At 37.7% G+C, this 26,739-nt stretch overlaps 1 protein-coding gene across 1 annotated transcript in view; it reads left to right on the forward strand.

Annotated features, from left to right (window-relative positions):
- Window positions 1–26,739, forward strand: part of SCFD2 (sec1 family domain containing 2) — a 398,024-nt gene that overhangs the window by 57,146 nt on the left and 314,139 nt on the right. The window contains exon 4 of the mRNA XM_060012557.1: window positions 12,691–12,866. Within this exon, the coding sequence (XP_059868540.1) occupies window positions 12,691–12,866 (176 nt within the window). The remainder of the gene's footprint in view (window positions 1–12,690; window positions 12,867–26,739) is intronic.

Genomic DNA, 26,739 nt, shown 5'->3' on the forward strand with positions numbered 1-26,739 from the left:
AAGAGACAGAAAGAGTTTTTATTGAATTAATGATTAATAGTGCCCGAAAGCCTTAAGGTCACTAAGCACATATTTCTTTCTTACACTTCATCACCTAAAACAGAACCTGAATTGCCTCTGTTTCTCTGTTTCCCCATCCACAAAATGGGAATCTGGATTTCTAATATCCCATCTTCAAGCATCTGCCCTCTGGCTCTATATTTTTAACTTTAATTGGTGCATCTTTTTCTTCATTTTTTTCTCCTCCTCCTCTTATTAATCTTTATATTTTCTCAACAGAAGGGATCCTCACCATATGAGAATATGGGCTAGGAGTTTAAAAACCCCAAGGGAAGATCCATTGCTGTGGGGTGGGAGTTGCTTTACTTGGAGGCTATTCTTTCCAAGTCAGGGTAGACCCACCAAGGAAAGGCTGCTTACCTGGCAGGCTGGTAATCTGCCCCTTAGGTAACAGGGGTAATCTGTCTGTTCCTTTCTGTGCTCTCTGCTGAGTTTATAAACACTGATGCAGTGTTTAACTTAGCCTCAGGAAGGCTGCATTTCCAAAGAAAGCCAAACCCTAAGTGTTTCTGGTGGTTTTATATTTCACTGTTTTTGTAAAAATTTCAGGGAGAGTTGTTTATTTTCTGTTTGTGACCTGTGGTCTTGCAGCAGTTATACTTTATTCTGTACTATCCTGAAAACATATCTTGCAATAGATTTCTCAATTTTGGATCCATTTGATTGAATTGACTCATATAATTAAAATGATCTTTTCACATTACTTTCTTATTCTGTCCTTGTAATACTACAGAGCTCAAAAATTTGTGTAACAAGAAACATATACTGTTTAAAGGATATCCTAGGAAATCCTTCTTCAGTATTCATAGTGTTAAAAAAATGGACATCAATTCCCAGCTGGGTTTTATCCAAGTTTCACTATACAGATGGCTGTATATACTGCCCTTCAAATCCCTACGGGAGAAGATTTATACTGTCTTCCCTCTTCCCCCCCTTAATAACCTGTTTCAATGCCTAATAGTCATCACGATCGTGGAATTTTTTTCTCATGTCTGACTTAAGTTTCTCCACCTGCATGTTAACCATATTTCTTTGTCCTTTGACCTCAGTAGAGGTGGGAAACCGACAGTTACTATTACTCTTATATTTCTTTTTCTGTTGAAAGCCAATGCTTCATCCATTGTACAAATCAGTGATAGTGATAGACTCAGATTTCCCAGAGAAAAATACTGGTCTGTTCATTTCACATGAAACAGACATTAGTTTATATCAGAACCAAGAGACTATTTAAAAAGTAAAATAGTCTTTAAAATTCATATCATAGCGTTAGTAAAATAAAAAGTAATTGTCTGTCCCCCCTCCCTATCATCTTACTCTTCAATGTAACCTTTGCTCTGAAATCAGTATCTTGCCTTCCAGGCCTTTTGTATGTAATTAGGTAAGAAAGTAAGTAAATAAGCAAGTAAACAAACAATGAGAAAAATAAAATAAAGGTGCATACTAAGAGTATGGCAATGTGGTTTCCATTGTGACTTTTTTTTTCTCCTCTCTCTCTTATTAGAGTTTTGGCTACCCAGCATAAAATACCATGAAGGAAACTTAATTATACAGTTGTGCGAGGTTTTAAACATTGTATGTATACTTTAAAAATTATGTTAAGTTTGATCATATTTAAAATGTGTGGTTATATTGATACAACCATGGAAAACTATTTGGCAGTATCAACTTTAGATAAGTGTACACTGATCCAGTGGTTTCACGCCTGGGCATGTATCCAATGGAAATGAGTCTACCAAAAGGCATGTAGTAGAACGTTCATAGCATCATTATTTATAATGACCCTGAGCTATAAAACCTAAAGATCCTTCAAAGTAGAATGGATAGAGAAACTATTATAGTCATATAGAACAATAAAACACAGTGAGAAAAAAAAAGATTGAGATTTTGGATGATGTTGAATTTAAAAAAGCTAGATACAAAATAGTGTATCCGTATAATTCTGTTTATTATGACGTTCAAAAGCAGACAAAAAAGTGAGTTGTGTTGAGAGAGTTCAAAGTAATAGTTTGCTGTTGTGAGCTTATTGACTAGGTAGGTATTGACGGAATCTTCTAGGGTTCTGGACATATTCCATACCTTGATCTGGGTGGTGGTTACGTGGATAGATGTGTGTGTAACAGTGAACAGAACTACATACTTAAGATGTGTAAGCTTTACTTTATGTTATACCCCTCACTTTTCACCTCCATTATACCTGAGGCTTCTGAGTCTGAAATTGGTTGTATCTTCTGGGCAGATGGCCCCTCTTTGCTGCAGTGCCTTGTCACATATTCTAGGCAAAGCCTTTGGTGGGGGGGGAAGGGGAGGAAGTTTATTTTTACTGTTTGTTTTGCTGCATGATTTAGTACTCTTCTATTCCTCTGTTACTTCAATTAAAAACATTTTTTTAGTGCATGACCATAGTATTATTACATATAAAAAAGCCAGAATTCTCTTATAGCTATAATTACCTGAATGTTCTCATTTCTGCTATTTCTCAGTTTCCTAGTATAACTAAGTACAGTTATATCTCCCAACTGAAAATTTTATTCAGGCTGTATTCTAATATGTATGGATTTATAGCTGTATGTCTTTTTCATAACTGGGGAAATTTGAGTATAGGCTCTCTTCTTGAGATGATGAAAATGTTCTCAAATTATATAGTGGTGATGGTGGCATAACTGTGAATATAGTAAAAATCAGTGAATTGTACATTTTAAGGGTGAATTTTATGGTATGTGAGTTAAAGCTCATAAAGCTCTTGTTAAAAAAAGAAGCTCTTAGAAATAAGGATATTATTGTAAAAATAAAATTCAGCCAAAGTTTAAAGATAAATCAAGAAAATTTCCTAAAATGTAGAAAGAACAGGACATTGAAAATATGATACCAAAGATAAAAGATATAGAGAACCAAGTCAGGAGGCCCAAGAACTATTAGAAGTTTCAGAAAGAGAGAGAAAGCAGAGGACAGGAAACTAGCAAAGAAAGAATGTAAGACTTTCCCAGATGTGAAGAAAGACATATCAAGTATATAGAATAGGCTTAACTGAAAAGCAAGTGGAAAGAATAAAAACTCTCTAAACTAGACACAATCACTGTGACTCCTCAGAGTTACAAGAGAATGAGAGGATCCTATGGACCTCGAGATGGAAAAAAGAAGCTTATCTACAAAGGAACAAGAATGAGACTAGCACACATTTCTTATGAGCAACGCTGAGCCAGAAGATAATGAAGCAATGCATTATTTTCATCCTAGAATTGTAGATCCAGATAAACCGTTATTAAACTTTGAGGGCAAGAAAAAGCCTTTTCAGAGATAAGAGAACTTTGCTTTCCACACATCTTTTCCGAGGAAGTTACTTGAGGGTGTCCAACAAAACAAGGCAGTATAGCAAGAAAGAAAAATCAGGGATTTAGCGAAGCGGTGTTCCAATGGAGGAGAGCAATAAAAGGCATTCCAGGCTGCTGACTGTGCAAAAAGGCCTAAAGAACAATCGGCCCATGATGGAACAGGGGAATGAAGGAGTTTGGTAGTAAAGTATTCAGGGAGCGGAAAAACCCCAAAAAACCCCACAACTCAACTATACCTCAATTAAAAAAAAACAAACAACACAACACAACACGGACTTCAAAGATAAGACAGTGTATAAGAAATTAGGAGAGTTTACAACTTTGATTAAAGCAGGGAATGCTCCTCCCCCGCCCCCTCAGAAAAAGCCCATATGCATTCTAGGACCCAAGTGTATTCTATGCATAAGGAAATGTAATCATAGCTTGTACATTGGGTCTGTCATTAATAGTTATATAGTTTATAATGATACAAACACTATTGACTAATTTTGAAGTTTCGAATCATGCTATAGAAAAAGCACATTAGACTAAATTATGGCTACAAAACAAAATATAAATGCTATCAATCTTGACCGGATGAAAATAAAAGTACAGATGATTTGGAAGATGAAAGGGGGAAATACGAAGTAGAGGGAAGGGTAAGGGGAACTAATATCCTCTGCTTAGAAGACGAAAAGCCATAGCATACCATCTGTAGTTGACAGAACAAAGAAGAAAGTTTAAGTATGTAATGTAAGTTACAAAGATAACCAGCAGATGGGGAGGAAAAGTGCTTGAAGTCTTGTCTGCTTATGGACTATCTCACGATCTCTTTGTTGTGTGTTCCTTTCCCTTTTTAATCCCTTTTTGTCTTTCTGATGAAATGAGAAGAGGATGTAAACCGATGTGTTCATGCTACCCTCTGAACCTTTCGTACATTATTTACAAAACTCCGAAACCATCTTTGGTACACAAGATTCTGGCTCTGTTATGCCAACTGTTGAATTAACATTTGAAATTTTCCCTGACAGTGCTGCCCACCAACCAACAGTTTAATGTTAGTAGAGTTGCCACCATTGTCTACATATTAGTATAAGTGCTTTTGCTATAATTTACACGCATTCTTGGAAAACTTGTTTTGCAAAATCACATACTAGTTATCAGGGCTCGTGATAAAATAAATATCACTAGCAGGGCTTCCCTGGTGGCGCAGTGGTTGAGAGTCCGCCTGCTGATGCAGGGGACACGGGTTCGTGCCCCGGTCCGGGAAGATCCCACATGCCGCAGAGCGGCTGGGCCCATGAGCCATGGCCGCTGAGCCTGCGCGTCCGGAGCCTGTGCTCCGCAACGGAAGAGGTCACAACAGTGAGAGGCCTGCGTACCTCAAACAAACAAACAAACAAACAAAAATCACTAGCAGAAGCCCATTCAAAAATCGATACAAATTTATAATTAGAGCACTAAAGTAAACGATAAAAAATACTAGCACAGTTAAAAAGATTGGCTAAATTCCTATAGATAAAGACTATAGATAAAGAAACGTTACTGCATATATGGGACTTTATGTGAACAAAAGAGTTGAAGGTAGCTCACTGGAAGGTAATGTAAAGAGGAGCTGAGGCTGTTTGGTTATGGAGGCAAAGGCAAAATGCACTAAAGGTCAGGGAGAACCAAACAGGAAGCACTTCCAAGACAGTGCACGTGGCCAAGCAGAGCCAAGAAGAACTAGGAATGTAATCAGTGCTCAGCTCCTCTTGTGGCTTGCAGGGTTCAGCTATGTTTGTTTATTTTGTGTCCAGCTGCTCTTATTTGGCGGCACAAAATGTTAAAATGAGAAAAAATGACAAATGAATAGATATTTTTGTGTAATATTAAAATTATTCATGTTTGCCAATTATGTGAGTTAATAAACCAGAGTTTTAACAGAATGTTATATTTAAATATTTTAATATACTTTGCCTTTATTATATTAGAAAAATGATTAAAAAGGAGAAAAATGAAATGCTGATATTTGATTTCTGGAAATACATGTCTTAAAACATAACTTTGAGGACTTCCCTGGTGGCACAGTGGTTAAGAATCCACCTGCCAATGCAGGGGACATGGGTTCGATCCCTGGTCCGGGAAGATCCCACATGCCGTGGAGCAACTAAGCCCATGCGCCACAACTACTGAGCCTGCGCTCTAGAGCCCATGTGCCACACTACTGAAGCCCATGTGCCTAGAGCCTGTGCTCCACAACAAGAGAAGCCACCGCAACGAGAAGCCCGTGCATCGCAACGAAGAGTAGCCCCCGCTTGCTGCAACTAGAGAAAGCCTGCCTGCGCACAGCAGGGAAGACCCAATGCAGCCAAAAATAAATAAATTTATTAAAAAACAAAAAACAAACCCCCCCCCAAAACAACATAACTTTGTTTATTCACATTTCACACACTGGGTTTTCATTCGTGTTTTCAGGACAATGATGAATAAAAAACATGCAATGGGGCTTCCCTGGTGGCGCAGTGGTTGAGAGTCTACCACCAGTAGAAAGATGGTTACTTTCTACCATTAAGACACAATTTGGGGATTAAATCAAATCTAGCACTGACAGAATACTTTTTTTTTTTTTAAGAAAATCAACAAAGAATCATATATGTGTAGATATTTTAAATATATCTTACCAAGCCACAAAGCAGGTTCAGAAAGTTATAGTTTATCAAATGTATATAATAAATGGAAGAGTAAGTTCCATAATTGATTTGAATACAACGGAATTCAATATTGTAAGGATCACAGACAATATAAATACATTAAATCCTTTTATTTTCCAGATATGTCCCCTTTCTCCCCAGAGGTAATTCTATTTCAATAAGAGTTTCAAAATATACATAGAACTGATGGTGGTTAAAGTTTTGTGTTTGTTTCTTAACTAAATTGAAATCAGAAGCCCATTTCACTTCCTTAAAAACTATAAAAAAGAAAAAGAAAGCCTAATAGATTTTCTTACTTGAAAACTATTTTTCAAATTTCAAAATTGTCCCTTTTCAAAGAGTTGCTATGTATTATGCAGTTTTGATATAAAATAGCCCTTGTTTTTAGGACTTTAAAAAAATGTGTTGCAAAGCCTTCTTGGGTTGACATTTTAAAATCACCATGTAAATCTGCCTGACAAGTTTTTTTGTTTTTTTTTTTGGTAATATGAGATGTGAATAAATGTTCTAATACTTTTTCAACACCTGGTTCTAGTTGCTTGCAGTTTTAGTTGATATGAACTAAGAAGTTTTCTCAAGTTGTTAGCCTCACAGTATAGCATTTTTGGTAGTCAGTTGATTTTGACTTGTTTTATGTAAGATTGTGATTAAATTTATATTTTAAAAATGTCACTAGCCTATATTTTAAAGCATTTGTGTGAAGTACTCTTTTACTAAATTCCAATTAACATGTTACGAATTTTTACCAAAAAACCCCCCTGCTTTCATGACATATATAAGGAAGTATTAATGGCTTGTGTGTGTAAGAAAAAGGTATACAGAGGGGAACAGAATGGAGCAGCAAAGGTGAATAATTGCTGATTCACAAGGTAGTGTTCTGTTGGCATTTCCTGTTATGAAATATATCCATTTGTTCCTTTGGATCTCGTGCCTTATGTAGGAAGGCAGTGTTATGTAAATATGGTCACTGAGTCCAAGTCTGAGCTAGGAAATTGCTAACTGGATAAAAAGTTTAATAACTATGTTTTTGAATTGAAGACATTCTTTTTTAAAAAAATATTTATTTATTTATTTACTTATTGGCTGTGTTGGGTCTTCGTTGCTGCGCTGGCTTCCTCTAGTTGTGGCGAGCGGGGGCTACTCCTCGTTGCAGTGCATGGGCTTCTCTTGTTGTGGAGCACGGGCTCTAGGGCATGCAGTCTTCAGTAGTTGTGGCACGTGGGCTCAGTAGTTGTGGCTCGTGAGCTCTAGAGCATAGGCTCAGTAGTTGTGGTGCACAGGCTTAGTTGCTCCACGACATGTGGGATCTTCCCTGACCAGGGCTCAAACCCAAGTCCTCTGCATTGGCAGGCGGATTCTTAACCACTGCGCCACCAGAGAAGTCCCTGAATTGAAGACATTCTTATCTTTAAATTGAACATATGGTTATTGCAGTCAAAATCTAAACAGACTGGTGACTTTCTCGGATGATTTCCATTTCTTGAGGTCTCTCTAAAGCACAGTTATGTTATGAATGCATTGTATGTATTCTGAGCCTTTCTTAAAGAATTTTTATTTATTTATTTTTTGCGGTACACGGGCCTCTCACTGTTGTGGCCTCTCCCGTTGCAGAGCACAGGCTCCAGACGCACAGGCTCAGCAGCCATGGCTCACGGGCCCAGCCGCTCCGCGGCATGTGGGATCTTCCTGGACTGGGGCACGAACCCGTGTCCCCTGCGTCGGCAGGCGGACTCCCAACCACTGCGCCACCAGGGAAGCCCTATTCTGAGCCTTTTAAATTCCTCCTCCTTCAGTCCAGGAGATAAGGTTGGAGAGGTGGGCAATTACATATCACATAGAGCCTTTCATGGTTTCAGGACATTTTAGTTTTTGCCTTAGCAATACTTACCACAATAATGATTAAGCAGTTGTTTGTATAATTGTTTTATGACTTTCTCTCTTGATACACAAAGCTCTGTGTGTCCAGGGACCACACTGCGTCACCTGCAGCACAGTGTATAAACAAATAAATGGAGCTCATGGCAATGTTAGATTTGAACACATTTCATGTGAAAATTTGTTTTCATATATTTAATGTTAATATTTAATATGTCAAGATGTTTTTGTGTAAAAATATTAATCATCTGCACAAAAGATCCCCATCTCCTAAGAAGAGAATGAGATGTAATGAGCTGAATTAATTAGGAGAGCATCCTGGGATCATTTGCCTTCTTTATTTGTTGGCCATGAGGACAGATTTTTGTCTGATTTGTTCATGGGTTTATTCTTAGCAGTAAGAACAGTCCCTGGCACAGAAATATATGTTGAGCCAATGGATTGATAAAAGTTAATGACACTCACAACTCAACAGGAAGAAAATAAACAACCTAATAAAAATGAGCAAAAGATTTGAACAAACTTCACCAAAAAAGATATAGGGTGACAAATAAGCACTTGAAAAGACCAACATTATTAGTCATTAGAAAAATACAAATTAAAACCACAGTGAGTTGTTGCTAGATACCTAATAGAATGGCTAAAACCAAAATAACTGGCAATACCAAGTGCTAGTGAGGATGTGAGGCAATAGAAATCTCATTTGTTGCTGGTGGGACAGCTCACTTTGGAACTTAGTTTGTCGGTTTCTTATAAAGTTAACCGTACACTTAGCATATGACCCAACAACCCTAGAAATTTACTTAAGAAAAATGAAACCATATGTCCACAGACACATACACACATAAAAAAAACAAAGATGTTTGTGAAGGCTTTATTCACAATTTCTTTCTTTCTTTTTTTTGGAAAATGTTGGTGCACTTTGATTTGTGAATCTTTTTCAATTTATTTTTATTTATTTTTTAAATTTTTATTGAAGTATAGTTGCTTTACAATGTTGTGTTAGCTTCTACTGCACAGCAAAATGAATCTGCCATACATATACATATATCCCCTCCGTTTTATTTCCCTCCCATTTAGGATACCACAGTGCATTAAGCAGAGTTCCCTGTGCTATACAGTATGTTCCTCTTTATTGTCTGTTTTATACATAGTATCAACAGTGTATATGTGTCAATCCCAATCTCCTTTATTGTCTGTTTTATACATAGTATCAACAGTGTATATGTGTCAATCCCAATCTCCCAATTTCTCCTACCCCACCCCTTTCCCTCTTGGTATCCATACGTTTGTACTCTACGTCTGTGTGTCTATTTCTGCTTTGCAGATAAGGTCATCTATACCATTTTTCTAGATTCCACGTATATGCGTTAATATGCGATATTTGTTTTTCTCTTTCTGATTTACTTCACTCTATGACACTTCCTAGGTCTATCCACATCTCTACAGATGACCCAATTTCATTCCCTTTTATGGCTGAGTAGTATTCCATTGTATATATGTACCACATCTTCTTTATCCGTTCCTCTGTTGATGGACATTTCGGTTGCTTCCATGTCCTGGCTATTGTAAATAGTGCTGCTGTGAACATTGGGGTGCATGTGTCTTTTTGAATTATGGTTTTCTCTGGGTATATAGCAAGTAGTGGGATTGCTGGGTCATATGGTAGTTCTATTTTTAGTTTTTTAAGGAACCTCCATACTGTTTTGCATAGTGGCTGTATTAATTTACTTTCCCACCAACAGTGTAAGAAGGTTCCCTTTTCTCCACACCCTCTCCAGCATTTATTGTTTGTAGATTTTTTGATGATGGTCATTCTTACCAGTGTGAGGTGATACCTCATTGTAGTTTTGATTTGTACAGGATAGAAAGCCCAGAGATAAACCCATGCGCCTATGGCCACCTAATCTATGACAAAGGAGGCAAAAATATACAGTGGAGAAAAGACAGCCGCTTTAATAAGTGGTGCTGGGAAAACTGGACAGCTACATGTAAAAGAATGAAATTAGAACACTTCCTAACACCATACACAAGAATAAACTCATAATGGATTAAAGACCTAAATGTAAGGCCAGACACTGTGAAACTCTTAGAGGAAAACATAGGAAGAACACTCTTTGACATAAATTGCAGCAAGATCTTTTTTTGACCCACCTCCTAGAGAAATGGAAATAAAAACAAAAATAAACAAATGGGACCTAATGAAACTTCAAAGCTTTTGGACAGCAAAGGAAACCATAAACAAGACCAAAAGACAACCCTCAGAATGGGAGAAAATATTTGCAAATGAAGCAACTGACAAAGGATTAATCTCCAAAATATACAAGCAGCTTATGCAGTTCAGTATCAAAAAAACAGCCCAATCAAAAAATGGGTGGAAGACCTAAAGGCACATTTCTCCAAAGAAGACATACAGAAGGCCAACAAACACATGAAAGATGCTCAGCATAACTAATTGTAATTTCTAAAAATTGGGAAAAAACTCAAATAATTATTAACTGGTGAATGGATAAATGGCTAAACAAACCATGGCACATTCATACAATGGATTACTACTCAGCAAGAAAATGGTGCAAACTACCTATATAAGCAACAACATGAATGAACATCAAATACCTATGCTAAAGTTAAAGAAGCCAGACTCAAAAGGCTACATACTATATGATTCCATTTATAGAACATTCTGGAAAGGCAAAACTATGGGACAGAAGCCAGATAAATGCAGATAGGTGTTCACCAAGGGCTGGGGGTGGGAAAAGAGAATTGACTACAAAGGGGGAACTTTTTGGAGTAATGGAAATATTCTGTATTTTGATTGTGACAGTGCTTACCCAACTACATGCATTTGTCAAAATTCATAGAACTGATTTGAGAACACCCTGAACCAGAAAAGGATAAATTTTACTGTATGTAAATTATACCTTAATCAACCTGACTCAAAACCGAGCAGAGAAAGGGTTAATGAGGCTCTTCTCTATTAGTACTTAAGCAAGTAAATCATTAGCTTGCTGCTTGGGAATCAGGAATGAACCATGCTTTGCTGAGGGACCAAAGAAACTAGTGAAACTCAGCTCCCTGATCATCATTCCCACTGTTTTTCTTCTTTACATGCTCGCCCTGATAAACAGGTAATAAGGCACTTCAAAATCCTTAATCTCTTCAAAATATGTAATGAAAAGATAGAATATGTTGCAGGCGTATAAGTTTCTTGAAACAAGGTCTTTATTTTTTGTGTATTATAGTCTGTGGCAAAACCATTAATTGACAAATGCCATTTAGCACCATGTAAGACACTGAGCTCTCACTTATTTGCTACTCCGTAGAGCTGCTGTGAAAATCAAGAGGACATACTTGCACTGTATAAACGATAAAGTGCTAAATAAATACAGGTGGTCTCATTGCCAAATATTAACAAACTAGACATAACAAACAAACTGGGATTTCAGGCATCAGAGAGTAAACCACAAACAGGGTGTAGGTAAGATGTAAAGGAAAGAATTACTTGACTTGCATCTATGTTTGGCCCCATTGCCATCTTCTTGCCCAATGAGGAGAATCTGTGGTGTTCAGGAGTTCAGTCCATAGCATTGATGAATGGCAGGAGTGAAATTTGACGTATTAGAGTGGGAAGCGAGTAAATGGAAGGACTGCTATAGGCAAAAGTTGAACTTAGAAGCTCTGAAAGAGTGAATCTTCAACAGGTGATTTTTTGTTTGTTTTTGTTTGTTTGTTGTTTGTTTTTGGTACTCCAGTCTTCTGTGAAGTGGGGGTCTCATTCTAGATAGAGGTGACCATTGTAGTAAATGTACCGTGTCACCCATACCAAACCATTTCTTCTGATATCTCATCTTCCAGGATTTTTGCCACTCTAGTTCTCCATACATTTTTGTTCCATAAACAGCCAGCTTTTATGCTTATGAATATTGTCATGAACCCACGAATATCAGTGATAAAGTTTTAGCTATAGTCATAACAGATTTCTCCTTTATAGACATACACACACAATTAGAAACCTTGCTTTTTTGCCTCTTAGATTGCTATATCATTTGTCTTGGAGAGGTACTCCATGTTGAGCTCAAGAAATATTTATTCATATGACTTTATTTGATAACTTATTTATGGGGTATTTCAGAATTATGAAATGAATTCTAGCAATATGGCTTTGGCAAGATCACTTAACATGTGTTTTCTTGCTTGCAAAACGCAGTTAATAGTTTCAACTTTGCTGTTGTCACCATGTTGTTTTAAGAGTCACGATAGCTTAGGCAAGCTTGCAGTTTACTCTGAAGTTTTGTGCTGATGTAAGGCAGTAGTATTTTTTTATTTAATTTAATTAATTTATTTATCTATTTATTTTTGGCTGCATTGGGTCTTTGTTGCTGCGCACAAGCTTTCTCTAGTTGTGGTGAGCGGGGGCTACTCTTCGCTGCAGTGCACGGGCTTCTCATTGTGGTGGCTTCTCTTGTTGCGGCACACGGGCTTTAGGCATGCGGGCTTCAGTAGTTGTGGCTCGCAGGCTCTAGAGCACAGGCTCGGTAGTTGTGGTGCACGGGCTCAGTTGCTCTGCGGCATGTGGGATCTTCCCAGACCAGGGATCGAACCCGTGTCCCCTGCATTGTCAGGTGGATTCTTAACCACTGTGCCACCAGGGAAGCCCTGCAGTAGTATTAATGGCATTAATATTAATGGCATTCTCTTCATTATTTTTACCACTCCCAGAAGAGGGTACACTGATAAATTGTATGTTTTTCCAGGGAGAGTCACTCCAGGACAGCTCACGTCCTATATTCATCTCTTCAAGAACAACCTCAAAGCTCTAGGGAATCACTGTGGGCTCCTACAGCTTGGGCTGGCCACTGTTCAAACTCTGAAACACCCGCAGACTGCCAAGTGGGACAACTTTCTGGCTTTTGAAAGGCTCCTTCTCCAGGTATGTTGCTCTGGGAGCTTCTTGGGATATTAATAATTAAAGTTTTTAATTCCAGGGAAAATCTTTGATATTTATTATAATCTTAGTAATAAATCATATTGTTGACATATGCCCTATATCATATTTTCTTAAGTGCCCCCAATTTAAAATTCAAGTAGCAGTTTTTTTCTGTATCTACTTTTTTTTTTTTTTTTTTGACAGTAACATCTTTGGCTTCTCATTCAATACTTTAGAATGTTTTTTGAGTATTTGACTAAACTTTGAAGATCTCTTTTCAGTTTTATGCCATTTGGGCCTTTCTTGATCTTCATGGCATCTTTATTTAATCCTTGCTACTTTTCCTGTAGAATATTGCTACTGTTTACATTTCTTCTGACACTACTTTCTAATCCTTAAACAACATATAGCATGTGGCTTAAAATGATGCTTATAATAGACGAAAGGGAGGCAAACTCCATTTGTAATTTTCTTTTTTTTTTAAAGTATTAGCTTATTTATTTATTTATTTATTTATTTGGATGCTCTGGGACTTAGTTGTGGCACATGGGATCTTCCTTGCCACATGCAGGATCTTTAGTTGTGGCGTGCGGGATCTTTTTTTAGTTGCAGCATGCGGGATCTTAGTTGCGGCATGTGGGATCTAGTTTCCTGACCAGGGATCCAACCGGGGCCCCCTGCATTGGGAGGGTGGAGTCATAACACCTGGACCACCAGGGAAGTCCTCATTTGTAATTTTCATGAAGAGAGATGTATGTGGAGTAGGACCTTTTCACTATTGATAAAATATTTTCATGGGAAACTTTTAAGAAGATGTATTTTTAAAAATTATAAAGTATTTCAAACACATAAAATAATATGACAAATATTTATGTACCTTACACATAGATTCAATATAATTTACTAGTTTTTTATGTTTACTTTATATCCTTTTTCATTAAAGAAATAAAACTAGACATAAAGTTGAAGCATCTCTGATACTATACCCTTTTTCTGCTCTGATTCTCCTTTTTCCTTTCCCAGAGGTAATCACAAGCTTGATTCCTTGTTTCTATATGTTTATTAAATATTTATTTTTCCATAAATAATACAGAGTATTATGCTATGGGTTTTACTTTTTATGTAAGTGATACCACATTATAAGTATCCCTAAACAACCTGCTTTTCCCTCTCAGCATTCTGTTTTAAGATAATCCAAATTGACATGTATAGATTTAATTGTATAAATATTCAATTTATGGAATCCATATTGATGTATAATTAGACTGTTCCATATTTGTGTGTGTGTGTGTGTGTGTGTGTGTGTGTGTGTGTGTGTGTGGTTTGAAAGAATGAGATGAATATCCTGGAACTTGTCTTCTGGTCCACATGTGAGAGAGTGTCTCTAGGGCATATACCTTGGAGAGGAATGTTATTTTGTTGACCATGCATATTGTTGAGTTTACCAAATATCACCAAACTGATCATCAAAGACTTTGAACTAGTTGACTCTTCTGCTAGGACTGGATGACAGTTTGTTTCCCAGCATAGTGTCCAGCACTCAGTATTATCAAATTTAAACATTTTTTTATAATGGGTCAATACTGTCTTTGTATAAATTTGCATTTCTCTGGCTACTGATGAGGCTGAGCACCTTCTGTAGTATTTATTAGCTATTCAGTTTTCCTCTTCTACCAATTGCTCATTTTTATACTTATTTATCTATTTAGGTAACAGAAAAAACTGTTTTATGTCATGCAAATACTTCTCCCAGACTGTGGTTTGGCTTTTAAATTTAATTCCTATATGTTTTGTTGTACAGAATTTTTGCATTTGATGTACTCTAGTTAATGAATATTATCTTTTATAGTTTATTCTTATTTATGTTTTATATTAGAAATCTTTTTGTACCCCTAATTTCTAAATCTTTTGTTCAGTATTTTCCACTAAAAATTAATTTTTGTTTTTGACATTTGAATTTTTATTTATTTATTTAACATCTTTATTGGAGTATAATTGCTTTACAATGTGTGTTAGTTTCTGCTTTATAATAAAGTGAATCAGCCATACATATACATATATCCCCATATCTCCTCCCTCTTGCATCTCCCTCCCGCCCCCCCTGACATTTGAATTTTTAATCCACCTGGCATTTATCATTGTTTATATTATTGGGATCTCATTTTCTTTTCTTCCATATGGATAGCCTATTCTCCCCACACCATTTATGAAATATTCCATTGTGCTGTAGATTACTTACCTAACAGTCATTTCCCTCTTTCTCATGTTGGCAGAACACCAGTTTTGTTCCAGTGTCCACTCTTTTCCCACATGATTCAGGCAAATCCTGATTGGTCTCAGACTATATTAATATTCTCATCTCCCCACCTAATGACTGGTTTAGCAGTTCTAGCCTAAGGGAGGCAAAGCGAAGTTTGCTGGAGGTGCTCCTAAGAAAGATTTTCTTTTGCCCTTGTAGAAAAATACATAATGAAGAAACAAGCTCCTTTTTATTGATATATGTTTGTGACACTTTGAGTATTTTGTAATAATGAGGGGAGCTCACTGAGATCCTGAAAAAGATAAACAGAACCTAAATCCTTAAAGATGACTTTGAGTCTTACCTCAGAATATCTTGTTTTGTGAGATGATGATTCTTCTCATTGTTTAAGCCATTTTAGTTGGTTTTCTATTATTTGGAACCAAAAGATATTCATCCTTTTCTCAATGATACATGATACACTAAGATCTCATATAAAAATAGGTTTGTATCTCACTTTCTAGTCTGTTTCAGTGGTCAGTTTATCCATCACAGAATTAACACCACAGTGTTAAAATTAACATGTCCAGTTTTATGCCTTTCTCTGTAAAAGAAACTTACTAGATTTCTTATGGGTATTTTAATGATTTTAATACCAGTTGTAAATTGAATTTTCTAATTGCTCATTGCTAGTGTATTGGAATACTCTTGGCTTGACTTTTGACTGGTGATCACTTGTCCAACCTTGCATTTTCTCTTAATATTTGTTTTCCTATTTCTTGCTGTGATTCATTGGTTGTCCTGTATTTCCTCTGCAGGCAATAATATTATCTGTGAATAATGGCAGTTTTGTTACTTCCTTTACACACTTCATACCACTTTCTTTTTTATTGCACTGACCAGGCATACTACAACCCTACTCAACAGAGGCAATGAAAATAGGCATTTTCATCTTATTCCTGACTTTAAACACAATGTTCTAATATTTTACCATTAAATATTATGTTTTGTTTTGTTTTTAATCAGGCTAGGGAAGTTCCTTCTTAATCGTATTTTGCTGAATTGTTGTTGTTGTTATTGCTGTTTTTATCCTGCCTGAGTGTTGAATTTCACTTAATACAGATTCTGAAATTTTTTAGATGAATATATATATATGGTTTTTCTCCCATAATCTGTTAATGTGGTGAATTGTATTTATAGTTTTTTAAATAATCATTACTGCATTCCTGGGATAAGTTTAACTTGATCCTACACACACACACACACACACACACACACACACACACACTGCTAGATTTAGTTTACTAATATTTTATTTATGCATTTGCATTTATGCTTGTAGGTGAGATTACCTTACAATTTTTCTTCATTGTGGTGATGTTGTCCAGTTTCGCAACAAAGGTTACAGTAGTTAGGTAAAATCAGAGTGAGTTTCATTTTTTGTATTCTTTGGAGCTATTTGTATAAGAAAGGAATTTTCAGTTGCTTAAAAGTGAAATATGCCTAAATTTAGAATCATGTGGACCTGCTGTGTTGTTGTTAGACTTAGATTTGTACTTCCAATTTGATTACTTAAGTGTTTATAGATCTATTTAATTCTCTGTTTCTTCTTGAGATTATTTTGGTAGTTTATATTCGTTTAAATCCATTCATCTATATTTTCAAATTGGCATAAATTTATTTATAGAATTCTCTTAAAATTTTTAAATCTCTTTTGAGTATATAGTTGTAATTCCTTTTTTCAATACCTGGTATTTTTATTGCAAAATTAACTCTCCTTTTGATTTTGGTTCATATTAGCAGAATTTTATTAGTCATTCTAAAGAATCAGCTTTAGTTTTTTATTTTGATATACTCATTTGTGCTCTGTTTTATTTTTCATTAATTTCTGTTTTTATCTTATTTCCTTTCTTCTGTATTCTTTGGTTTTACTCTGTTGTTCTTTTTTTAACTTCCTATTTTCAAATAATGTATTTAAGATTATGAATTTCCCTCTAAATACTGCTGTAGCTTAGTCCAAAAGTTTGACTGTCTTTGTTGTTATTCAGTTCTAAATATTTCACAATTTCTATTATGATTTTCCCTTTGATTTATTTATTATTTAGATTGCATGATATTTTTTAAGTTTATAAATATATGAGGTGTTTTTTTTGTTTGTTTGTTTTTTTTTTGCTTTACGCGGGCCTCTCACTGTTGTGGCCTCTCCCACTGCGGAGCATACGCTCTGGATGCGCAGGCTCAGTGGCCATGGTTCATGGGCCCAGCCGCTCTGCAACATGTGGGATCTTCCCGGACCGGGGCACGAACCCATGTCCTCTGCATCGGCAGGTGGACTCTCAACCACTGCGCCACCAGGGAAGCCCTATATGAGGTCTTTTAAAAAAACTTACTTTTACTTGATTATTAGATTATGGTCAGAGAATGTGTTTTGAATGATATAATCTCCTTATTTATGTGACTTCCTTTGTATGTGATTCATTTCTCTAAATGGTCCACATATACTCAAAAAGAATGTTTATTCTCTAATTGTTTTATGTAGTGTTACATAAATGTCCCTTAGCTTACAGTAATCATATATAATATATATTAAAATATATATTATTATAATATAAATAATTCAAATAAATATAAATGATTCAAGATACATTTTTTAAAAATTCTTTATCTCCTTACTTACTAGCTTCTGACAGAAGTGTTTTCAAGTTTCCCACTATGATTGTGGATTTATCAATTATTCCTTATATTTTTTCTGTAACTATATCTATCTATATCACCTATATCTATATCTACTTATTAAAAACCAGGTCACAATTCTAATGTAGTACCACAGGGTTCATTCTAGTTTTCTCCCTTTCCTTATCTATAAATCCCTTCTGTAGGTAACCAGTCTCCATTAGCACTGCTGCCCCTCTCACAGGTGCCTTCCTCACCTCACCTGGGCTTGTCTTCCTGCTCCAGGCTATGGCCAGGCCCACAAGGATGTTCTCTTTTACTTCACACAAAGGTGCCCCTATTGAAACCTCTCCACATGAATGCCCTTCCCGCCTCACTCAGGCTCTGACCTCTAGTGCTGTGCTGCCTGGCTTCCACCTCTTGTGTGGGTGCCCTCCTCACCCCTCTCAGGCTCCAGGACCCCACACCAAGCCCCGCTGCTGCTCCCATGGCACAGATGCCGTCTTCCCTCTGTAGGCTCAGGCATCCCATGCCAGAATATTGCCATTGCCCTGTTTGCATGTTCTCACCTCCCTGCTCAGGCTCTGACACTCAATCTTGGGAAATTGCTGTCCTCCAACCTCCCCATGGATGCCTGTCTCACCTCCTTTGGTTCTGACAACCTGTTTAGGGCTGCTGCTTCATTCCCCTCCCTTCTCTGCCCACCCCACTCCCTCACAGAGATTCCCTCCTCATCTCACAGGGGCCTTGGTCGCCATTTAGACACACCCCTCATCTTGCTCAGGTTCTGAAACCCTGTACTGGGTCTTCACTGCCGCCAGCCTCTGTGAGGTTCTTTTCTGCCACTTTGGGTTCCAACAACCCCTGCTTAGCTCTGCCACCCACTATGCGAAGATGCCCTCCTCACCCTCTTTTGATGCTGACACCCTGCACTGGGAGGCCCCTGCTTCCCGCCATGCACTCCCTTGGGCTCTGGCAACCTGCTCTAGGCCACTGCTACAACCTCCCTCCCTCTTCCTGCCCTGCCACCAGGACAACCTCTTCACCCCTGCCCACCACTGACACCCTGCAAGGTGAATCTCTAGCAGCAAAATCTAACAAGAGTGTTTCAAAACAAGGCACAGCACTTTTCTCCCAAGAATGATAATCCTTCAGCTCACCAGAGATTTCTGAAGAAACATGACACAGTATTAATTCTGTGGCATCTTATATTTATAATTAATTTTTGGAATCCTTTTCCATGTTAGACTGCCTCAGATGTGACCACGGTACTTGGTGTGCTTCTCTCAGCAAGTGGAGAAGGAATAAAAAGACAGGGAAAAAGAAGTAACATTTAAAATGCTAAAACCTCACTTTTATCATAATTGCACATTACCCTGACCAGCACTGTGTTCTCAGTCATTTCTGGGTCCTCATAAGTTAGTGTTTTCGCACAGGCGAACTTATACACCAGCCATAGCAATTGCTCTTTGTTTATGAACAGGCTTATTTTATCTAGTATACACTCATCCATTATTGTAATGAGTCATAATATATGCTTAGTTGCCCTATTTACAGACTCCGGTATGAAAGTAGAGCATCTGAGTTTATTTGGAGCGTGAGGACAATGTCTAGATTTTTCCTATGGGCTTGAGAGCCACCTAATGCAAACCTCAGCCAGCGCTGAGAGCTGTGTATTTCTTTGGAGACTCATTTCCACCACTCTCTCCCCAGCCTCCGTCACTGAACCTCAGTGTTGACTTCATGGCCTAAGTAACCCTGTAGACAACCTTGGTAAAGAAAAAGAAATTGGTCTTGGAAATGTATAATTAAACACAGGTTACTGCATTCCTTCTCCTCACTGCCATCTCCTGGCTCAGTGGTTCTGGCGATTTAATGACTAGTCAGCAAGAGATCTGGGTACTATTCATAAGACTTATGTTTGACTCAGGCCCTGGAATATGACAGAAAGATAATACTGTGTGCTCAAAAGAAAAACTTTTTTGATTATTATTGGGAAAAATCTAATAATTATTTGCAGTGAATGTTTTTAAAAACCAAAGGGGATAAAGCATCTTCTCAATTCCTTTTTCTCTCCATTTTCATCAAGGTCCAATATCACAGTCTGTGTTTTAGGCATTCAGCACATATGTGCTAATTAACAAGTAATTCTGTTTGTATTTCAAGTTAAAAAATGTAGAGACGAAGTTGAACCTGAACGTGGCTGCATCTATGATTCTATTAATGAATGTATTCACTTGTAAAAGTAGCTTTTCTTTTCTTTTTTTTTTTGCGGAACGCGGGCCTCTCACTGTTGTGGCCTCTCCTGTTGCGGAGCACAGGCTCCCGACGTGCAGGCTCAGCGGCCATGGCTCACGGGCCCAGCCACTCTGCGGCATGTGGGATCTTCCCAGACCGGGGCATGAACCCGTGTCCCCTGCATTGGCAGGCGGACTCTCCACCACTGCACCACCAGGGAAGCCCTGCTTTTCTTTTAATCAAAGTACAGATTTACTTAATTTTGTGGTAGCCTTTGAAGAAGTCTTTTTTTATTACTATAAAAAAAAAGAAAGTTTGATTTAGCTTCCTCATCTAAATGGGAATAAAGTGCCTACATCATAGTGTTATTGTCAGGATTGGATGAGATTACATATGTATATCACTAAGTACAGTGCTTGACATCTAGTAAATGCTCAATAAATAGTAGTCATTATTTATTCTTTTAGCTGAGCCAAAAATATTGCAAATGCCAATTTACTTTATGCAAGTAATAGTTTTAATATATTCTCAACTAGATTTTGTTTTTCTAAATTAAAATTTACTGAGGAAGAATGAGACTGTTACATAGAAAACTGTTACTGTCTTTTCTTACTTACTATTTGATGATGTTTAGCAGTATTTTTCTTAAATCCAGATTTAAATCTCATTGTTTCTACATTGTATATCTGACGTTTTTATGCTAATTGTTTCAAAGAAAAATTTTATTGACAATAATTTTTTGGTGGTTATAAAACGATAGCAAACTATGTAGTAGAGGAAGCAGCTGTGTTTATACTTTCTAAAATACATACTTTATAAATATATATGTAGTATCTATCTCCAGTTTTTTTTTAGGTAGAATTTACATTTCTAAATAAAAAAATCCAACTTGGAAAATGACTTTTTAAATTAAAAAAAAATTTTTTTTGGTTGCATTGGGTCTTTGTTGCTATGAGCAGGCTTTCTCTAGTTGTGGCGAGCAGGGGCTCCTTGTCATTGCGGTGCACTGGCGTCTCATTGTGGTGGCTTTGCTTGTTGCAGAGCACAGGCTCTAGCCATGCGGATTTCAGTAGTTGCAGCACGTGGGCTCAGTAGTTGCGGCACACAGGCCCTAGAGTGCGCAGGCTTCAGTAGTTGTGGCCCGCAGGCTATAGAGCGCAGGCTCAGTAGTTGTGTTGCACAGGCTTAGTTACTCCGTGGCATGTGGGATCTTCCTGGACCAGAGCTCAAACCCGTGTCCTCTGCATTGGCAGGCGGATTCTTAACCACTGTGCCACCAGGGAAGTCTGGAAAATGACGTTTAAATAAAATATAAATGATTTATAGAGCCACTCATGATTTTCCAGGTAAATGTTGCTTTAGTTTTAAATGTTATCTGTCTTTGCAATGAAAAGTCGGCACAGCATTTTATCAGTTGCCAAAGCAGTTTTTAATAGGTAGAATTAGTTTTCTTTATGAGATACTAAACTTCAGAGTATCTCTTCTGTACAGATCAAGTTTAACGAAACTAAATGACAGTATGTCTGCTTGTCCTATAGCAAATTGGTGGGTTTTACCTTCTCAGTCCTCTAGAGCTTCTATTAGGTCCCAAGCCAGACGGCTAGGCTTGGAAATGTAATGGCTCATTTTAGGTCTGTTCCTGACTTCACCAACACCCTGGGAGGTCCTGATTTGTCACTTGCAAAAGTGCTGGTGATACTATTTGGATGAAGAGTGAGGGAAGAGGCAAAACAAGGTGATCCCTAAAGTCAGACCTGAGTGTTGTTTACAGTTACGGAGATTTTTCATAGGATTTTTGCTGAGAAGGAAAATTGTGGAGCATGTTAAAAGAAAATCTCTTGTTTCTTTATGCTCTACTCTTAACACTTCCGACACCAAATGTGTAGGGGTTTTTCCCACACCAAGCAATCCTCCAACCCACTACTGGGTGTCACACCCACTGGGTATCCTGTAATTCAATTATGAGTAACTAAATGGAGTTAGCACAGACCCCGCAGGTTATGGGCTAAGTCCCACAAGACTGCCCCCCACTTTAGACATCAGTTGCAAGTCTGGGCCTCTCATACTTCTGACCAACCTGCTATCAATCAGGGTTCCCACGACCCCCTCTTTGGGTTCCATAATTTGCCATAATGGCTCACAAAACTCAGGGAAACATTTATATTTTTATTTATTTATTTTTCAACACTTTATTTTTTATTTTTTTAACATCTTTATTGGAGTATCATTGCTTTACAATGTTGTGTTAGTTTCTGCTGTATAAGAAAGTGAATCAGTTATACATATACATATATCCCCATATCTCCTCCCTCTTGCGTCTCCCTCCCACCCTCCCTATCCCACCCCTCTAGGTGGTCACAGAGCACCGAGCTGGTCTCCCTGTGCTATGCGGCTGCTTCCCACTAGCTATCTATTTTACATTTGGTAGTGTATATATGTCCATGCCCTCTCTCACTTCGTCCCAACTTACCCTTCCTGAAACATTTATTTAAGTTTCAGCTTATTAGAACTCGGGTGAGGTCTGAAAGTGTCCTAAGAGCAGGAGCTTCTGTTCCCATGGAGTTGGAGTGTCCTACCCTCCCAGCACATGGGTATGTTTACCAGCCCCAAAGCTCTCTAAACTCTATACTTTAGGGATTTTTATGGAGGCTTCATCTTGTAGACATGATTAATTATTAACTCAGTCTCTAGCCCTTCTCCCATTCCTGGAGGATGGGGCAGGGTGGGTGAATCTGAAAGTCCAAGCTTCTATTCTTGGCTTGGTCTTTCTGGTGACCAGCCCCTATCCAGGAGCTACCCAGGAACCCACCAAGAATCACCTCATTAGAACAAAAGATGCTCCTATCATCCAGGAAATTCCAAGGGATTTAGGAGTTCTGTGTACCAGGAATCAGGGTCCAAGACAAAATATTAGAACAAAAGATGCTCCTAGCAACCCTGTTGCTCAGGAAAATACAAGGGTTTTAGGAGCTATGTGCCAGGAACTGGGGACAGAGACCAAATATATGTTTCTTACTATGTCACAGTGGTTTTCACAGTATTACATCAAATTTACTGCAAAGGCCATTTATCAGAGGAGAACATCCCCCAGCCCACCACCGATTTCCACCAAGAGAGGTTTTCCTAGGCACGCTCTTGGTCTGTCACTGACCCTTTATTCCCTCTTCTCTTACAGAGAGGGGTGTTTTATCCGGTTGGCAAGTTCGGGACAAATGAATGAGCTGAAATCTGTCTTTTCTCCTCTTGGGAGGGGCCCTGCGTGTGGAGAGCACTGTGGGGCTCAGCGCTTTCAGAATCAGAATCTGCCCTCATTGGCTGGCAGCCTGTTCTTTCTCCACCCATCTTATTCTTTATAGCAAGCTGGCAGCAGCTTGTTTTGAATGAAATGTCTTAAATATTTTTGGAAAAAGGTTAAATGGGGATTTATCAGTTGCCTCTTTGGACATTTGTATTAAACAGTTGTATACAAAGAGAGGTAGGAATGAACCTAATACAGAAGAAAACTTTTTGGTTGAGCTGAAAATAGTTAAAGTCATTTTCCATTCTGAAAAGAAAAGGGGCAGCTTTGGCTTGAAGAATACTACCATTTCTTATTGATTCTAAAATATCCATTTTTTCACATTTTCACATTTCTGAAACTGGGGTGCATCTTGGAATCAATGGCATTTCTCACTCTAAGTGCAGTATTTTTTTCTCTTGCTAGGGTACATAAAATAATGGTGTGTGTTATAATCAGTTGTGTCGTCCAGTCAATGAAATGGGGTTTTGAAAGTAGGAAGTGGATGAAAATTTCCCCAGATCTTGGGTCTGACTTAGTATTTTCCTGACTGTTCTGTTGCCATTGTGTTAAAATAGTGGCATTTGAGTGGCATATTGCCTTCACCGGCCATGAGTATGATAAAAGATTTGTCACTTGGGATAGTCATCTCACTGGAGCACCTTTCATAATTTAAGAAGGTGGTCTTTCTTTTAGGCAATTTTGTGACTCTTAGACTATGCTGTGAATACATCATGATAATTTAAGTAATACTGAAATTTCCCCTAAACTGCCCTAGGACCAAGAAATACATGCTTTGGGGATGATCTCTTAGGCTGGCGCTATTAAGTCTTAGGTTAAGATTTTTATGAGTGGATTCTCAGTAGCTTAAGAATGTGTTGACTTAACCTGGGTCCCTATAGTGAAATATAAGTTGTGTAATATTTAAAATATAATACTAATTTATGATACTAATGTACAAATATTATTAAATTTGCTTATTTTTTTTACCTGTTTTGTATGTAACTCATTTTGATTAAAAATGTATAAGGCATTTTATTTACAACTGCTGATTTCTGATTTGGAACTAAAATTTAGTTAGAACAATATACCTGAAATTAGTTAACTTTATTTAAGAAATATATACACCCAGAAGCACTATTTAGAACAAGTGAAAAAAAATAATTTTTGAATACAAAGGCTATACTTGTCTCTCAACTTCTCTAACCATTTGCTTTGTTTATCTTCTTTTTTCTATCGATGGCCCTAGGGCCTCTTTCTTCCTGGTTTTGGAGTGTTCCACATTATTCCTAGCTGTTAAGTATTAATAATTCCAGTAGTAGTGTTATAGATCTCCCCTTCCTGAGGTTGAAAACACACACACACACACACACACACACACACACACACACACACACACGTTCTTTCTTCCTCTCCCATGTGTAGCAGGCCTAAATAAAGAAAACTAGAGCTAAAGCAACTTGATTCTGACAAATAGGGAAACTTGGGGCTTTAACAATTGTTAATCCCTCTTATTAGAATGTTCTTTTCCAGTTCTTCTCATGGATGGTCAGATCAAAACTGAAATGCCATCTCCTCAGGGAAGCCTTCCCTGAATAGCTTTCCTCATCACTTTGTTTTATATTTGCTTTTCATTTTCTGACGTTATTTTGTTTACATAGTCATTGTCTCCCTCTGCTAGATTATAAGACAGTTGAAACTGGGGACCTTGTTGACCTGATTCAGGTATTTGAATATGTCCCAGAATACAGAATCTTCATTTTCACACTTACAGTAGCAGGCTTTACTGCCTGCCTGTGGGAATTTGAGAGGTTTGTTATAAACATGGAGTTTACTTCCCATTGATTGGCTTGCAATAAATGGATAAAGATTTGAGTGGTTTACGTGAGTCTAAAGGGATGTCTTGTTTATGGCCTTTAGGGCAGAGGCTTAATGTTCTCACCACTTGGTGTCACCTTTTTACATAGTACATGGTCACCCAAAAGGACAGTGATTTCGCAGTTAGCCTTGCAGCTCGATGTGACCAGGTTCTGGTGAGTGAGACATGAGTAGGACTGATGTGGGCCACCTTCAGGCTGTGCACTGAAAGGAGAGGTATGTGCCTTTCCTCTTCCCCTTTCTGTGTGTTGAATTGCAGCCAGAATGGCAAGAATGGGAGTAGCTGACTTGAATTATGAGAGGAAGCTATGTGTTGAAGATATTTGAATGGAAGGATGGAAGAACCATAGTTGGTTTGCTGGACCACTGACCTGGTCTTTATGTGAGTGACAAATATATTCCTATTTTGTTTAAGTCACTATAATTTTGAGCCTCTGTGATAGCAGCCAAACATTCCAATTAACATGGCCATCTTTTACTGCAGTTTTCATCCCAGAAGTTTGTACTGTAAGTCTTGTAATCCTGATAATTTATGATCTCATGGGGAAGTTAGCAAAATAATGGATTGTCTTGATGTTTGCACTCTTAAACATCACTAGATTCTGGGATAATTGGTAATAGTGTAGGAGATATAACTTATTTTAATGAAACACTAAATTATTAGAGTTTAAAAAATTTTTCCACAGATATTTATGGGAAAAAGTTCCAGATGAAGGACATTTGGAATTAAAGAGATCTGAGTAGCCTAATATGTTGGTTCTTCAGGGGCTCATGTGATTATACCCTTTTGAGGTTATTAACTCTACCCCTTTTTCCCCCACAGTTCAGAACACCTGGGGAGACACTGTCTCATCTGTAGATAGAATAAACTTTTCTAGTCCTCAGAAATATAAATCATCTCTTCATCACTTTCTCTCTCCTCTAGGGAAGCCTCTGCCCTCTAGTTTCTTGCCAAGAGAGGTGTCACTTCCAAATGGTGGAGGGAAAAAGTTAAAATGCCTTCTCCAGAAGAAAATATTCTGTTCCATTCCACATAATAATGATCTCTTGAATGCATGCTGCCTGTCAGGTAGTGAAGTTATAAAACCAAAACATATATGGTTTCTTGGATGTGCATATAGTTTATTTTGTAATGTGTATTAGATATCAGTACGTTAGTACCATTTGTGCTAATTTTGGGGATACAGGACCAAGTAGGATTTCCTGGGCTGGTCGGAGTACCTGAGTACTGCATTTATAGTATTTTATAAATAAATTTCTTGAGCTGCTGATTTAGCCTTGAGGACTGTATACCAGAGGTTGGACAGGTTATGAACTTGACCTACCATGGTCCTACCACTGGTAAGTGTCAGGTTAAAACCCACATGTTTCTGGTTAAAACCCGCATGTCTGATACTGAAGCCATGCCCTTTACTGCTGTGTATTGCTAGACTATTTGTCCTGGGGCAAGGCGTCAAATGACTGTTGGCCACTTTCTTCTCATACTCCACTTATGCTTGTTCTCAGGCTTTAGGATAAAAAAGTTTTCAAGACACAATAGGGTCTACATAACCCATTAATGTAGATTTCAA

This window comes from Delphinus delphis, chromosome 5, assembly GCF_949987515.2.
Source record: "Delphinus delphis chromosome 5, mDelDel1.2, whole genome shotgun sequence".
NCBI classification, from domain to species: domain Eukaryota; kingdom Metazoa; phylum Chordata; class Mammalia; order Artiodactyla; family Delphinidae; genus Delphinus; species Delphinus delphis.